Here is a 17981-nt window from a genome sequence, read left to right as displayed (position 1 = left end):
GTTTACTTTAAAAGTGTCACAGTAAAGCTAAACTCTCATGTCGCAAGTTTCTGAAGTCAAGTTGGAAAAGTGTTTCCCACTGTTTGACAGATTTGAGTTGTCTCTCACACCACCAGGCCATTATGAATTTGGTCCAGTTTGAATGGTCATATAGACACACACACATGCATCGCTGTCACACATTGTGGATCACGTCTGGTTCAGCTGCTCCTTGGCTCTGACATTAATACAGAGCAGATTGGTGGAGATCTGCAGCCCTTGTTGTTTGATCTTTCCTCCTCTTGCCACATTTCCTGGCACTGCCCCCCTGCCACACCGCGTGGCGCAGGCAGGACTGGCATGGCCTCAACGTGCCTGCCAGGTTTGTTCTCTGTCTTCTTCCCTTTCCAACTTATTCCCTTATGCCCGCTCCATGGATTCAGTTCTGCAAATTACAAGAGCTCCCCTACCCCCAGCGACAGCCCGGATTCAAGAGACCTTCAATCTACCAGTTTGTCTTCTTCAGAAAGAAGTGATACTACCTCGGCCTGTGATGTGTCACTTGCTTTGCTTTTTTAGATGATAATTGTCCTCTGCACTGCATTGGGCTGTTGGCCTCATTCTCCTTTCCAAGTTAAGCTAAAAGATTCTTCTCTGAAAATCTCTTTTTGTACAAATCATATCCCAAATATTAGCAGTATTAAGCCGTAAGGCCATGACTAAATATTAGATAGAGACCAAGCTTTACCTGAGAACAAAAGACATTCCTTAGCCAACAGTAGCAGCAGATTTAACTTGGACAAACACTGTATTCTCTTATCTAGGCCCCATCCCCTCCCATTTTCTATTTAGTCAGGACTGCCATTTGGCCCATAATTCCTTTAGTCTCAATAGAATAATTGTTTAAAATGTCACAATCGAATGTATGAATTAAAAGCAAATACATCTTCGAGGTAAACGCAGTATCAGAGCCTCCTGTGTAATTTGAAGTACTTGTCAGTGAGTGCCACACAATCGTGTCCTTTCTCTGCCATTCCTCCCGGGGTTGTGATCAGGATGGGCGGGAATAAAGCGCAAGCTAATTTGATAATAACATTGCCCCGTGATGTCGACACCCAATTTGCACGGTCTATCTGCCATTTTACAACAATCTGCCTTCCCTTTTATGAATCGGCATCAGATCTTAGCCTTATCTTCCCCCTCTTTTTGCGTTAACCACTTCATTTGTGACTAATGGCACACACACGATCGTTATCGTTGTAATTTATTCCAAGTTTTAAGATGAAGGACTGGATAAGGTGTGAGAGACAATAAGTTGAGAAACCCAGTGTGATGCCTCATTTAATGAGGCACATTGTTTTATTTATTTATTTATATATTTTTGTGCGCTGCTGAGGTCAAAAGCAGAACGCACACTGATTGCTCGTGAAGGGAGAAAAACTGATAGCGATTCAGAAAAGAAAGAGCAGAGAGGGAGGGTGGAGTCAGGCTTCCTTCAGTAAAGATCATCAGAACTTTGTAATGGAAGCTCAGTGAGTACCTGGAGATGACCGTGAGGGCTGGGAGGGAGACACTGACTCCACATGGATATTGCTGATGTCTCAGCTCAGGTTGCTGCACAATCAAATAGACAGCAGTGAATCAGTGTTACTGTTCAGACTGAGCCCGTAGCATAAAAGCCAGAGTTACTGAGGTATCTTCAAATTGACTTAGTTGGTTTGAGATTTTTTGAAACCTGTGCATGAACAGCATCACTTTTTATTGAGTGGCCTTAGTGACTTCACTCATCAATAAATGTTGCAAATGTACCTGCAATGTCTCCTGGAAATAATGTGTATACAGTACTTCTTAAGGAACAAGAGGTTTTACTTTGTTAACATTTAAGAGAATCTTCAGTCTCTCCCTAAAATCACTGTTCACCTCCACCCTCCCTCGTGACCTGTTGAACTATGCATGAACACGTGCAGATAAATGTTCAAATTGTTAAAGCTTGCAACCAGGGACAAAGTTGAAATTCAGAACTCACATTTCCATGTCCTGTGTTTATAGGGGCCTCATTATTTTAGTTTAAACTGATTTCTTATGCATCAAGGGCCTCGTATTTAAAAGGCTATATTTTTAAATGACGGTATTCCACAGATTCCCTCTCCATCCACAGAAGAATGAAAAGCAGCTCTCAGGAGTGAACACAGTGTCTCCTAATGTGAAACACGCAGGATCAGTCTGTCTCTCAGGCCTCCTGGGCAACATATGGAGCGCTCCAAGTTAGTGTTCAACTTCCCAACGGCTGTTGTGAAAAGTGCTGCACTAACTGCGGCCCTCAGAGAGCTAATTAGAAACCCTTGTGCATAAACCTTGCTTAGAAGTTGCTGTGGGCTGCTACCAGCCCCAACCAAGGCAGGATCTGTGCTGCCTGCAAGATAATAAACAGAATTTGCATATAATGTCAACGCCTGGCATCCTTCAGCGATGGCCTAACCGCTCTCATGGCAGCCTTTTGAAACACATCGATCAAAAAAGTTTGGGCACGAGCGTCTGATCATTCACAGTCGTTTGTATGTGAGAGAGAGGTTTGCATTCATTCAAGCATTTTTTCCATTAGAATTCTGGATGCTTAAATCCTGACTAATTATCACTCCCACCCTCCAGTGGTTTATACTTGTGATTTGTAACAGATAAAAAGCCCCACATAAGGGTTCCCCACAATGCATATTTAGCTGCAGAGTAATTAAGCTGTATTAAACTTCATTCATACCTGCCAGAGTGTAGTACTGCACTGTTACACAGTGACGCTTTCAATTAATGAAAACGTCTAAACCAGCATACATCTGGGATCACTATGCAGGGTCTAGCTCGACTGTATTTGTCATGCGCTGTAAGCCAACACAATTACACAGGCCTAACATAGTAATTGCTACGTAGCAGCTCTTACAATGGTATAAATGGAATTACCTTGACAGAATGCGCTAGTACGTCTGCTGCTGCGAAATGGAGGTGCTGAGGGAGGGGTGTGGTGGGATGGTGGGGCAACCTTTTACCGAACTGTAAATCACGCTTCACTTTTAAGAGGCGGGAAAATAAATAATGTCTGAAAGTGCAATGATTTCAGTGATTTAGCGGGAGGTTTTGAGAAGCGTATTACTAGAGGTGACAGCTTGTGGCAGATAGGCAGGTTGTGTTAAGAGGAAAGGATAAGAGGCTATGACATTATGTCTGCAGGGTTAAGGTGTCAGAGTCAAAGCGCAAACCACTATTACTGGATCAATACTTCTCAGTTTTGCACTTATCTCTGGCCCGATGGTTAGCAGCAGCTTCTCTGGATATACACAGAGACTAAATGCCACTACTAAGAAGGAGACTGCGTACCTGCTCCATTTTTTTTACAAAAGAGCAGCATTGTAACAGGAAATGTTAAATATTTGTACTTTTCTTTCTTTTTTTTTGAAGAGGAAAGGCTCAATTCTCTTCAGATTTTTAATAGGTTCCTGGGCTCAGTGTGGGCTGGAAAGCTCTCTAGTGCTGTTTCCCTCATGAATCAATAGAAAAATAGAACAGCGCTGTACATTTAAGTGTCTTTTGTTTATTAGGAACACTCGGCTAGAACTAATGCAGTGTAATACAGCAGCCCTGCAATAAATCCTCCCTTCATGAAGCTTATTCAGTTGTGGTGCATTATACAAAGAGGTGTCTGTTGTTTAGCCTGACCTCATTGATTGAATAAAAGGTGCACCAGGCAACACACTACATCATCTCAAGCTACATCATCCAAAATGATCATACAGTTAAATCAACTGTTAGACAAAAAATCAACAGAAAGTGAAAACTGTAACCTTCATGAAATGAGAAGTGATTGTAGCGCTGTAAGAAAATAACTCAGACTAATTGGTCAGTTGTATTTTTTTATTAAACAATCTTTTTAATTTTAGATAGCATTCGTACATTGGGTTTTGCATCTGTTAGAATGGGTCCTCAGGAAAAGCAAAGTCCATCCTTCAAGGCTTTCGGTATGAAAATAAAAATGCACTCATGTCTGCTCTCGTGCAGGAAAAAAAATAATAGTCACAGTCAGAAACAAGAAAAAGTGTGTACTTTCAAGTCTTTCATTAAACTTTTGAAGCTTTGGAGTTAATCCTTGCTGTACGCGAACAAAAACTCAGCATTCAACAATTTAAAAAAGCTGAGGGAGAGAGGGAGAGAAGGGAAGAGAGAGATGGAGAGAGAGAGAGAGGGAGAGGTGGGGGGGGGCTGGTCTGATCGCTACATATTCATATTCCTATGCAGGCGTTATCACTTAAAAGGCTTTCTAATTACAACAACAAGACAAAAACTCCTTGGATTCCTTCCAGACCCGCTAAATGATAAAATAAGCTTGCACTCTCTCTCCTTCTTAATCTCTGCAAAGCACCTTGGAGCCTCATCTCCCAAATACAGGGGAATGAATGTGAAAATGCCATTTAGAGATGCAGGTGTGACATTTGATAAGAAACTTCTGGATTAAATATGTTCTGCTAATGAGGAACCCAGCTACCCCATCAGGGCAAACTATTGGTGGGATTGTGTGCGCGCTGATAACATTCCACACGCAAACATCCAAATTCATTATTAATAAACAGCCGCAGTCTCTCTATCACACAGAAAGTCTGGATCCTTCAGTGGAGAGACAGGGATGTTGCGTCTCATTAGGAGAGGCTGAGGAAAAGAAGGGGGAGGTACAGGCAGTGTATGTGGCAGGGTATGGGTATCAACTGTTTTCATATTTAGCTGTTTGGGGCTTTTTTGGGAAAGGGGGGGAGAGGCAATTTCAAAGGCTATGTTAATGGTGCATTGAATGTTGGAACAAAGGGGTTGAAAGTTCCAGGGGATCTGGCAGTGAGTGTAATTCTCTGGCTATAGCTAATACGGAAAAGAGGGGATAGCAGGCTAAGCCATTGGTGCAGTAGGCTGGGAAGTCCCTGGCCCCAGCTTGACATTTATAACGATTTGGAGAAGATTAAAGCCGTATTACTGCTGTAGTCCATAATGTGGCTCTGTAATGAGGTGTGAGTGCATTACCGTCCTGTGGAAGTTAGCCGCTGTTTCAGACCTTTAAAGGAAAGACACACACAGAGTGAGCGAGAGAGAGAGAGAGCGAGCGAGGGATACTTGACTGTATTGTGGTCATCTCCAGTGAAAGAGTCGAGAGAGAGAGAGAGAGAGAGGAGTCCAGAGGGCTGCCAGAGGAAGCTGAGGCTGCCACTGTTGAAGACTTGTCAGTCTAAACCAGCTTAGTTCAGCCAGCCAGCAAAGTGTCTCAGACTGACAGGCGGCACTTTGTTATTCGGACCAGTAACTGGAGGTCCATGTCTGTCGCCTCGAAAATTTTTGCATTCAAATAGAAATTAGAAATGGAATGTGTTATTTCAGGCACAGAATATGGCATTGCACTTTTTTAAAGGTGAACACAAACTCAAAAATAACAGCTTCAGGAATCCTGCCAGCGCTCTGTTTTGACTATTATTATTTTGGCTCGGTGGCTTTTTTTTCTTTCTTTTTTTTTACAGTGCACAGTAACAAGGACAGTGGTGCCAATTCTAAAGCCAGCCGTGGAAATGAATATTCTAAAAGGTGTTAAAAAATGCATGCGTTATCTGCAAAAATAAAAACACAGGTAATTCTGCGTTAGCGTGTGCAAATGAAGGTTGCAGGTGTCGTCCGTCCATTTAAGCGCTCTTTATGATGTTAATTAGTTGTTAGCGTAATTTCCCAGCCGCCGCCATCAACCGTGAGAAGTTCAGAGACCTGCTGTTAACGCAGAGTCAATGCCATGGCACCATTTCAAGAGCTCCCAAACAGGACGGCCAGTGATAACGAACAGGTGATGGGGCCTGATGCCTATGGCAGCAGGATATTGCAAAGACAATTGAATTCGTAGGGAGAAATGAATCTTCTGGACAGCATATCAAATGTTAAAACAACACACATTGCATGCAATTTGCTTATGCAGGAGAGTGATAAAGTGTGCTTATTTAAAAGATAAACAAAGGGGGGATCTACTGCAGTAAATTGTGCACGTGTGTTTATTCCCTATGAGTAACGCCAGAGGTTTATAGTCCCAGACACAGGCAGCCGTACTTTATGGCTCCTCTGTTTGTGTGATAGCAGTATTTATGATAGTGGAATTTATGTTGTACTGTATTCACACTGTCTGTGTGCGGCTGGTGGTCTGTATTTAAATGTCCTTAAGTAGATTTGCTGTTTGTCTTGTGTTTGAGCCTTTGAATACTGTCCGCATTAGCGAGAGGTCAGATTCATTTATCCCCACCATACTTCTCACAGGAATCCGGCCTCCCAAGGTTAAATTCAACATTCCAAGTTCTTCTCGAGGAATGAAAGCCATTCGAATAGAGGGGAGTTTCATCTCGTCAGCCCCTGCCACAGCTAATCTTAACCCCTCGCAATAACATTTCCACTCCGCTTCCTCCGACTCCAGACATATTTGCTCTCCCTTGCTGCTTGTGTCCTGTTAAGATTTAAACAGCAAACATAAAATGCAGAAGATAACCTGTGAGAAAAAAAAAAGCTTTGGAGAGACTTGACTCCGAACATTATTTTAAAGACCAGATCTGAGAGCTCCGGCGCAGCAGTCGGGAGCGATTATCTGCTGTGATCCCTCTCCGATGCGCCAAAGTCATTCATCTGCCGATCCTCCGCCCCCCGCGCGCGCACACAGCCCTATGCAAAGACAGACCCCTAATCATGTCGACACCGTGTGTCAGTGCCGTGGATGAGCAAGGCCTAGAGATGAGAACAGCTCTGTAAACATGGGCAGGCAGCAGGGAGCTTCCCTCTCCCCCTCCATGCTGCTCGGAATAAGCAAACGGGAAGATTTAGGGATTTTGCCGGGGCCCAACTTTGTAGTATCGGCTCAGGGTCTTTTTCGACGTTTTCCGGGGTGCTGCCTATGGGATATTGTTCTTAGCTTATGAAGTACCGCCTGCCCCTTTATAAGCTGTGTGTCTTTTGTCAATAGTATTACAATTTACGAGCGGAATCTCCTTTTTCTTCCCATTCTGTGCTCCGTTGGATTTAACTCTTCGGTATCGGCTCCAGCCCACATATTGTCTGTATATTCCGTCATTGACCTTTGCTGTTGACCTCTAACATTCAGATAAACCAGCAGAATCTTTATGAGGAACTCCTATTATACTGCTGCAGCCATTTTTCATTTGACCTCTATATTCATAGAAGTCAACTTTTTTCCCGAGCTCTGTTGATTATGAACTATCATGACAGAACAGTAAATCTACTGTGCATCATCTGTGTGCATTCCATAAACAGGCTAATACAATTGGCTGTATCAAATGGGATGTATATTAACAACAGTCAACTGTGCTCTCTCCCCTGTCAGGATTCTATTATGGAGCATGCTCCCGCCCCTTGTTTTGATACAGCAGTAATTTAAAGACCGATCTTAATTGACTTATTTTTTCCGCATGTCTGTCGGAGCCTGTGCATGCGCTGCAATAAGAGTCTTGTTTCTTTATTGGGCCACACACAATGTACTGAGTTCAATTTTACCATTCATAATGAATGCAGCCTCGCCATTCAAATGCAGCCATAAGCACACAGCAGATAAGAATTTAATTAAATGTAGATTAAAACCAAACAGGAAAACACACTGGCTGATAATTTTTTATCACGTCCCCTGGTCATATTTTTTTCCCCTCATACTTTCGACTTGTTCTTCCTTGGGCTACATCTTTTCAGCTTGCCAAAAGTGGCACAACACCTCACACATCTCACCGTGGCGCCGTGAGATTGTGTAAAAATGCAAAAACGAGGGGCGGTCACACGATTAATCAGAATCCTCGTGTCTGGGGAGGTGGAGGCTGGCGGAGGATTGAGGGAGGGGGCGGACGGGGTGCGCAAGGGTGCAAGGATGAAATTAGTTGCTTCATCCCAAATTTGCATCATATTCCAAAGGACAATCCCAGCACTGTAGGCAAGGGGAACACATATCTCGCTCTCTGCAGGAACAATTAAATATTTTTCTACAATGCAGAATAAATGTCACCTTCAGTATCAAATTGTCCATACTTGCTAAACATGATGTTACAGCGAGTGCCTTGAAAGCACGCCCGAGCAAACCAGTATTTTAGATGTGGACCGCAGCCTCAGCTAACGTACTGTAACACACATCTTTCAGGAGCTGCTCACCTCAGGCTCTAATAATGCGTTGAACTCCACAGGGGTTACAAGTGAGCTCCAGACCAGTGCTGTCTCGTCTGGGATTTCCCACTTTTGGAACATCACACTCAGGTGCTCAGCTATATATTTAAAAAAACATATAGTTAAAAAAAGATTTGTACACTAACTACTTTACTCCTCCCTCTGTCACGTATTTTGATTATAAGGAAAACTGACAGAAACGCCTTCTGAATTACCAGAATGCAGCCATGGTGTTAATGCATAAGTTTCTTTTTTTTTTTTTTACGAAATACATTAATTTCCACCATCTGGTGTACTTATCATGTAGCATGTTCCACTTGCATCCAGCTTTTCTAACACTTTCAGACAGCTGTTGGCTTAGACAGTTATTTGAATGACTTGAAAGATAAATTCTGCTCTTTCAATGACAGGTTTTTTTCTAATCATAGGTGATGCTTGCACCTTCTGCACACACACACACACACACACACACACACACACACACACACACACACACACACACACATGGTTTCTCTGTATGGAAAAACACAACAAATTCATATTTTGTGACTGCAAAAGCATGAATGCTGTATTAGCACAAAGGTTAGAAGCGTGGTCTTGGAGTCAGGGCAGCAGACAAAGTGCCATCCCCGCCACCTCCACAGCATCCGACACTGGTGTGCCACTGCCTGCCTGCCTGGCTGTTCCCGTGCCCGCCTGCCCACCGCGCTGGTGCTGCATCTCAGTTCCACTCTATTACCCTCACGCAGGCGACTGGCCTTTTCTGTGGGGAAAAGAGCAATTTCCTGTCGCAGTCTGTTTGATCAAGTGCTAAACCCTTGTGATCAATAGAGAGACAGATGTCGGCTCCAGATGGCCGCGTGGTGATACCTGGGGCAGCGCGGGGGCTTGCCAGGACGACAGAATGGCAATGAGCAAGGGCAGCGGCTGTGCTCCCGATGCACCAGCCACCGAGACACAATGTGACAAACGCAATTAGGCCTTTTAGCTGCAGATTATTTATTTCTCGTGCAAACCGACAGAAAATTTAATTAGCCCATACTTAAAGCAATATGTAGAATTACAGGGGTGCAGAGACAGAGGGCATGCTGTGATGTTGCACAGGTGATTGGTGAGTTAATGTGCGTGTGTGTGTGTGTGTGTGTGTGTGTGTGTGTGTGTGTGTGTGTGTGTGTGTGTGTGTGTGTGTGTGTTTTATTTCCGTGTATTACTGTGCTCTGAAAACCAAATTTGCATGACCATAAATAAGGCCTAGAAACACTTTGCAAATTAAATAAATGAATGTTTTAAGGCACAAATCAATAAGTATTCATAGTGAGAAACACATAACTTAATAATTTCCATTCCTCCTGACGAGATCAATAATGTTGAATTCAAAAATGGATGACAGGTGCATCTCTCTGGCTCTCTGTCCTTGTGGAGAAGGAAAAAATATAACTGCCAGCACCAGAAGGCCAAAATAGACCTTTCCAAAGAGGAGAGACAGAGGAGGAGAGAGGCTCCCATTTTTTAAACGGCAAGCATTTGCATTAGGGCTGGCATCCACCATACACCCCCACATACACGCACACACACACTTAAACACACACGCAGACTGGCCAGCCAGCCCATGTGGTGCAGGGCTGGAGCCATGTTGGAGGAACCACTGAGGCGCGTGGCGATGGCACACTGCTCTCCAAGGAAAACCGAGCTCGCTGCCGTTGGCCCTCCGCCGTTCACCTGCTCCCACCGAGGCATGATGGGTAGGGGGACATGGGCCATGGGGCCGCAGCTGGAGGGGAGGGAGGGGTAGGGTCTGCTGCGGTGCTCAACACAGCGGAGTCCTGTCACGAGGGGTCTCCTGGCCCCATTAGCAGGGCTTGGTCAGAATGGGCCCCAAACCAGCCTGCCGCCGCAGCGGGGGCCGCAGTAAACACATGTCGACTGGCCACAACCAGGACACAGGCAGCACAACCCGCAGAGAAGGAGAGCTAATAGAGAGCTCAATGGGACAAACCTGTCCAAATAAAGAATAAAGCAGAGCGGAGCGGAGAGGAGCCAGTCAGAGCTTTCCTTTAATAGTCTACTCCACTTTACTGTGCACAGGGAGGAGCTGACTCTGTGTGGCAGCTAATGAGGGAGAACAGCTTTGTACTGTCGGAATTTGTAGCTGGTATTGTCTCAGACTGACAGCACAGAACTCATGTGTGTTACCTGCAACATAGAAAGTGTATAATGAGAGAATAAGAGTCAGTTACTGTTTGTGGGAGAACATTGGATTTGTTTGGGCAGAAGGGAAATGTCAAAAAGAAAAATCTCTGTGAATCTTACCAAAAAAAATGGTTTCTTAAAAGTCTCAATAAAATATTTGGTGTGTTAATTACTCCAACTTTAATTGAATACATTTCATTAGAATATAGATTACATTTGAAGTTGAAATCTAAATAGTCAAGTTCCATCGCTGCACTTCAACAGAGCAGAAACAGCTGCTAATTCATATTTCTATTTTTTTTCCCACCTCCCTGAAAATCATTACAACACTATTACCAGGCAAACATCCCCCTGCCAGTGTCATTCTCACTGTATTGAAAAACAAATCTCCAGAGACTGAGCGCGGAAACATCTTTTAATTTCAAAGTGACACGTTTAATTTTTACCCAGTATAACATTTGCTGAATCACATCATTGTCATGTTTTTTTTTCTTTTTGTCTTCAAACATTTCATAAATGTGTGTGTGAATGACATTGTTCCGTGTGCTGTGCTGCTTTTATGTCTTTGTTGCCTGTGAATGTATATCGTGGAGAGAGCGGCGTGTGTGTGAGGCTCCCCTGGGAGGACTTTTTAATTTGTGGATTCTGACCCGCGTGCCATTTGCTCAAGGCCATCCATGAGCTCTCGGAACTGGCTATATCTGCAAAAACACTTGACGCTAAAATTAGTCTGGACACTAGTGCAAAAGGAGAGAAACCAGCGGGGGGGCTTTGGGGGTGTCAGGCGAGTCAGGGCTGTGTAAACACATATTTACAGAAAATGATTTATTTTCCTGGAAAATTTGTTTTCCCTGCAACAATTCATAAAAAATTCTGACATAGAATAAAGGAAACGTGTTAACAACTGACAACAGCATTGCAGCTTTCCTGATTACTGTCATTACAGGAAAGCAGCATCAGCAGACAAAAGATTGTTAAACATTAAAATTTAAAATCCCTTCAGTCCCGAACGTTGAAGCGTACACAACATGATTTCCAGGTAAAGATGGAGTGAAACGGAGGTTAGACGAAGGCCTTTTGATCCAAACACATTTCTCATGAGAGTAAGATCTCGAGCACCTACCTGCGAGGACGTATGTGCAGACTGGCGTCTCTGCTCCTCGGCCATGTCTGAGACGTCTCTGCATCATCACAGCAAAAACACATCCACTGGCCGCAGCTTGAGCATGAGAAGAGTGCCTCCTAGTGGCTGGGAGAGAAGGAGGAGGCCGTGCGAGGAGGAGAGTCGAGGAGGGATAGAGAGGGAGAGAGTCAATCTTTGTCACAGCCTTGGTGAAATAATAGTAGAGTCAGCTAATTCTAGTTTAGTGTACCGTCAATAATAGTAAGCTTGTTTGACCCTGTGAGTGATGTTCCCGCTTGTGTCTAACTCAGCGTTTTCCTTTCTGCTGCTCGCTTGCTCCAGCTCGGGATTGTGACGGCGGGCTTGACAGCCATGAGTCATACTAATGTGTTCAACTCTGATGATCCAGAAACCGTCCAAATATTTACCAGTATTCATGAGGAGGATTTGTTTAGTGTTTGTCGCCGCCACCGTCTGCTGTCAGGTGCAGATACAGATATTATTCATCCGCGATTTGTGATTAATATTTTCACAAGATCCAGGGGAGGTTGACCGGGAAGTTGTTTTGTGTGCCTTGTTGTCATTTACTCCTCCTGTGATAAAGCTTTGTTCAAAGTAAATAAAGAAATAAATATGCGCTGGTTAACAAGATGCAGCTGCTTGATATTCGTGGGTGTGAGGAGCTCGTTCCTGTTTGACCACGAGGAGTCGGAGCTGATTTGAAGACAAGACGAGGAGAGCTCTTTAATAACAAGCCTCTCCTGCGGCTTCAGGCACCACTGGCCTCACTTCACAATTAGGACCAGCGGTTAGAGCCGAGCCAATCAACAGGGACGACAACTTTAAGTGGCAAAGGAAGAAAGGAATTTTCCGCATCAGCCTCCTATTTCTCAAAGTGCACCGCGATGCTCTATAATACACGGCCCCACGATGCATTGAGATATTGCCAATGGGCCTGTGTGAGTTTCCACACCAATCCCTATTCAACCCCTCCCAGAATATGTGGCTGTGGTGCAGTGGGACTGTACTTCAGTGCTGTAATGGCCTCTGCAACGGTAATGTGTTTGGACAGATGGGAGAGGCAAGTGCTGATGTGCTTAACTACGCATTTTACAGCGTAACTATTAAAGAGTTGTGCTGTTTACACACCAACATTTGAATACCTGTCTTCAGGCCAGTTTAATTATCCGGGCCCTTCTGTTATTTCTGCTGCTTTGTTGTCTCTCAGCTTTTGCACGAGGCATGAGAGATTTGTTTGCGGCTTCATTAAGATATGGTGCTGGTGGTGGTTTGCAGGGAGCGAAAAAAACATATTCCTGCTCAAGTATCTCATACTCTATTCTCCCAGCCTCCCCCATAAATACACAGATACTGTACACACCCATTTTCTTATAAAGTCATTTAAAGTGAGAAAATTAAAAAAATGCCCTGTGATGCCTGCCCTTTGAAATCTCTCGGGGCTTTAGGCAAAAGGGGAGGGGACACACGCCCCGAGTCCCAGCGATTCATCCTGAGACGTTTGATTAGTTTATAAGTACTTATGCAGAGGGGGTGTTTGCATTGTAATTTTGTTTCATGAATTCCTTCATATGTTCATCTTCAACTGCATGTTCAAATAAAGCATTAATCAAAAGGAAGAGAGGGAAGAGGGCATTTCGCCAGCAGAGCCACAGTCTCCGGGTCTCAATGAGCGGGTGGATATGGTATTGAGAGACTGTAGGAAGCAGTGGTTTTTAATTATCTGGACTACGTACAGGATGCCGTTTTTGATTGTTTTAATGAGGCAGCTGGCCTATTGTCTCCCCTTAATTCCTCCATTGTTTTTAGAATATGTCATAGTTCTTTATTCTTTTATCAGGTGCTCTGCAGGAGGATTTAGACAATAGCCTTCATTCCAACTGCATTGGCCACTGCACAAAGGCAGCTCACTGCAGACAGTTAGCAGGCAAACAAGTGCAAATCACAAGCTCCACTTTTTCCCCGGCCTTTCCCCCAGTTTTCTCGACTTACAGTTTTGGTCTTTAGCTGTTACTCGTGACCCCCCCCCCAGCAACACCACTCCTCATTTATGCAGATCATGCCTTTGTCAGAGGTGGATCACCTGTGTCTCCGTGACTTAAATCACCTGTCATGAAAAAAAGGCTGTCAGGGGGAAACAGCCATGACAAATCTTTCCAGAGAGCTCCTTCATGGAATATTGTTTTTGTCTGTTGCCCACCTGATGCCCCTGTGCGCTCACTTCTCTCTGCCTTGCATTTCCATATGAATTAAAATGACGTTTCCGCTCGTCATTTTAAACGCATGTCTCCAGACACAGATGTACTGTGGGTTAGGGTTATATATGTGTATAGTTGTTGCTATTTATTTGTGTGCAAATGTGCTGATGTTACGACTGCAGTAAATCACTCTTTTTGTAAATTTCAGTTTTAGATTCTTGATCGACATGTGAAATGTGATCAAATTGATTGTTTCAGAAAAGAGTTTCAAACAGAATACATGTACTACTTCGAACTGGTGGAAGAAAAAAATGTCACAGATCAGAAAGAGCGACGACTTTGAATTCCGATGACAATAATTAAGTGTAGTTTAAACCATAATCCTGCAGCCAGAGCAAATGCTACCCTGTCTTGGTTGAGTGACTGTAACAAGCAGAGTGCTGCCTCAGTGTTTTGTGTGGCTCAGTAAAACTGGGACATGCAGTCCTAAAACTCACTTCCAGCATTCTCACACACAACAGATGGATCTGTAGCATTCTTGGCTGAAGGGCTGCAATCTGAGTGCATATTCTGCTGTCAAAATGCAGTAAAACATTTTCATCAGGCTCCACATAATCTGCTTCATTTCAGATGCGGAGCGCATACAGTATCTTTGATTTGGATTGATCCAAAAAACACTGATTTGTATCTGAGCGTCAGAGCCCACTTCATCATTCTCTTTGTAAGCTGAGCGCGTCTGAACTAAGAGATCCATACAGAGGAGAGAAACTTTTGTGGCTATGACTGCGATATATTCCCTGCCATTGTCAGTGGCAGTTTGTATCTACCTTGATGGTAACTTGGGCAGACAGTGGAGGGGAGTTTTGTTATTTTAATTAGGAGATAAAAATTCAAAGGGCCTCTCCAGGCAGTGTGTGGTATGACAGAATCAAAACGATGAAGTGGAGCGGCCTGAAGTGTGTGTCTCGTCACAGCAGATTGGCCGACAGATAGGCACTGCTCTTTAAAGTGGCGCTGACATGCACACTCTCAGGCAGGCGCACACACACACACACACACATTCAAGGAGAGGAAGCAAGTGCAGTTGAAAGATAGCATATTTTAATACTATTTCACTCCTTCGACACGTTCCAACCGGTCTAATTTTTTAGTCCGTCTCCAGCAGATAGGAAGGGCTAGAAAGGTTTTAATCAAAACATGTGATGTGAAATCTAAAACACTCTATTTTGAATTAAAATAATGGTAAACTCATATTAGGAATGTAACAATGATTAATACATAATACATGTCATGGTGGCGTAAAGACATTGTGACACTGTTTCCACTGCACCTTAGTTTTCCATTTCCAATGAATCCACAGAAAAGTGAATTGTTTTCATACAGAGCTTCACATGAGCACCTCCACTGCGTCTGCAGGGCGCTTTTTAAACCTGGTGATTCATAGGTATTGTGTAAACATGAGTAATCGGTGTTCCACATGTGCAGGGCGCTTTCTCGCTTCATCCCCGAGTCCCCGCACCTCTCCTGAGGACTCTCTTTATTCCACATCAGCCAGGGCTCAAATCACATGTCCCCTCTCAGCCTGACACTCCGTCGGTATGTTTGCACATCTTTGAAAGCTAACAGTGTGCTTTAATTAATTGTCCAGCTTTCCTCAGAAACAATGTCCTAATTCTGCCATTTAGCGGGAGTGTATCATAGTTTGTTGTTATCTCCCCAGCCAGATTTCTGTAAATAGTCATATTAAAAACTTTAATCTCTTCAATGGAAAATGAAGTGCAGCTGAAAAGCCTGTCATGTGCTGAGATAAATATTATCTAAGCTAAAACCTTCACTCTCTCCTTCTACCCCCCTTCCCTCCTCCTGCCCCCTCCCCCTTTCTCTGACTTAATGAATATGTTCAGAAGATTTCACAGGAATGCTTAATCCCAAAACACAACAATCTAATAATATGGAGGACCTATCTCAGTGTTCTAGCCGACAACAGTACTGTAGGCTACAGTTTACCCTGGCTGAGGTTTGCTCTGCCTTTAGATATGAACGTCAGTAGCCCGAAAAATACATTTTATTGGCAGCATAAAGAAAGAAATGACCTTTTAGAGGTTCACCCAAAACACAGAAACACATTTCTCACATACCATTAGTTGTATATATTTATGTCTGAGATTTCTGCCTCCAACAAAAGGAATGGAATATCATTCACCAATATTGCTCGTAGCGATTAAAACAAGTTGTATTTGAGTGTCTCCATCACTGTGCGCAACCTACAGACGTCACCGTGAGGAGCCTTCTTTGGAACCACACAAAAAATTGTCCCAATGAATCTGTTGATTATCTAGAGGAATGTGGGCACATATCTTGGAAAGAAGAGTTTTAAAAAATATATATATATTCTGTGCTTGGAGAACCGCAAACACATTTCCATTCACCTTCATTGTATCAGAGTGGAGAAATAAACTAAGTGAAAAAATAACACTCCTTGTAATTTAAGTGAAATTACAATTTTTTTGGGGTAATTTTACATGTAAAAAGGTGCTAGTAAGTCTTCTTTATTAAATTCCTGTGGCAATGCAGTATGTAGCATGTAGTATTTCAGTTTTGGAACAATACTTGTTTTTACTTAATGTCCTACCCAGGACTGCATAGTGTAATGCAACACACCATTTGTGTGCACCATTGAGACGCATACAAATAACTTGCAACATTAAGGACTACAGTTACTCACGTGCACATGCAGAACAGCTTTCTCCTCTCTTGCAGCAACCTTTTAAATGTCTTTATTATCTCTGTTTCGTCCAGGCGGCCAACTGTGGTGCACCACTACCAAGAACATGATGGAGGGCGAGGAGCTGGTGGCGTTTGCAGTGGACTTTGACTCACGTCTGCAAGCAGTGAACCACATGTCTCTGAGTGAGGGCATGTACCCAGCCAGGCTGCTGGACAGCATCCAGCTCCTGCCACAGCAGGCTGCAATGGCCTCCATCCTGCCCACTGCCATCGTCAATAGTAAGTGTCCACACACACACAAGCACACACACACACACACACACACACACACACACACACACACACACACACACACACACACACACACACACACACACACACACAGGAGCTGGATGGAGACGTATCTTTGTTCAGACATGCACAAGAACACACACATGTTCTTGTCCTTTCTCCCTCTCTCTCTTCTTCTCACACACACACACACACACACACACACACACACACACACATTAGTCCACAGCCTGCACTCAGTCACCTGCTTAACAAGGAACGTTGTCTCCGCCGGGCGTAGATTAACCCAGATGAGTCTCCGCACTGGAGATAAGAGCCATCGACCTTCAAGTTTTGGGTTCACATAAACACACTGAGGCTCAAACTAACGTGTTAATTGCAAAATAGATGCCTCATGCAAATAATGTGTTTGTTTACTTAGCGAGGGCTATCTGGGTTCAGCTCGACAGGGAGGCTTCTGTAAGCAGATGGTCCAGTGTTCTTGTTTGCCCTTGAGAAAGGGCACTAACCCAGTGGTAGCAACAGCGATATGCAGCAGCTGAGGATTTGGTGGAAAAGCCTTTTAACACAGGCTTTGAGAGTCAGGACTGTAGAAGTAGAGAAGAGGAGCATGAGTGTATCAATGTGGGCAAACTCTTTTTATACTTGTGTGTGAATGTGAAATGACTTTTGGTACCCTGACATCATGTCCCCTTTGTTTCTCTCCATCTCTCTCCAGAGGACATCTTCCCCTGCAAGGCATGTGGAATCTGGTTTCGGAGCGAGCGGAACCTGCAGGCCCACCTCATGTACTATTGCAGTGGGCGACAGAGGGAGCCAGAGACAGTAGTGGAGGAGAACGACAGCGGACCCCATCAGACACCCAGTATCTGCCCCTTCCCACAGTGCACCAAGAGCTTCTCTGGAGCAAGAGCCCTGGAAATGCACTTGAGCACCTCACACAGCGGTGAGTGACAACATCATGTATTTAAGACTTCCAAGACAACAGATTTTAATTTTGTTTTAATATTAGAGCTCTATTAGACAGCCACTTTCAATCGGTTTTACAGAAAAACAGTTTTGGAAAAAAAATGACATAGGTTTGGAAGAATGATTGTCATTTCTTTTCAAATATACATAACCTACTGTCAGCTATCATAGCTGACAGTTTATCCTTGAGCAAAAAAAAAACCTTGTGGATGGGAATAAGCTTGGCATAATGCATGAGCGTTTGATGGGTTCCACAGTTAACTCTAAAGGAGAAGTGG

At 43.8% G+C, this 17981-nt stretch overlaps 1 protein-coding gene across 2 annotated transcripts in view; it reads left to right on the top strand.

Annotated features, from left to right (window-relative positions):
- Window positions 1-17981, top strand: part of zfpm2a (zinc finger protein, FOG family member 2a) — a 117312-nt gene that overhangs the window by 95646 nt on the left and 3685 nt on the right. For both annotated transcript variants that reach the window (XM_035164379.2, XM_035164378.2), the window contains exons 6-7: window positions 16516-16722; window positions 17453-17680. In XM_035164379.2, the coding sequence (XP_035020270.1) occupies window positions 16516-16722; window positions 17453-17680 (435 nt within the window). The remainder of the gene's footprint in view (window positions 1-16515; window positions 16723-17452; window positions 17681-17981) is intronic.

The sequence above is a fragment of the Hippoglossus stenolepis genome, chromosome 8 (assembly GCF_022539355.2).
Source record: "Hippoglossus stenolepis isolate QCI-W04-F060 chromosome 8, HSTE1.2, whole genome shotgun sequence".
NCBI classification, from domain to species: Eukaryota; Metazoa; Chordata; class Actinopteri; order Pleuronectiformes; family Pleuronectidae; genus Hippoglossus; species Hippoglossus stenolepis.
The sequence above is the reverse complement of the archived record's forward strand: the minus strand, read 5'-3'. Positions and strand labels throughout refer to the sequence as shown.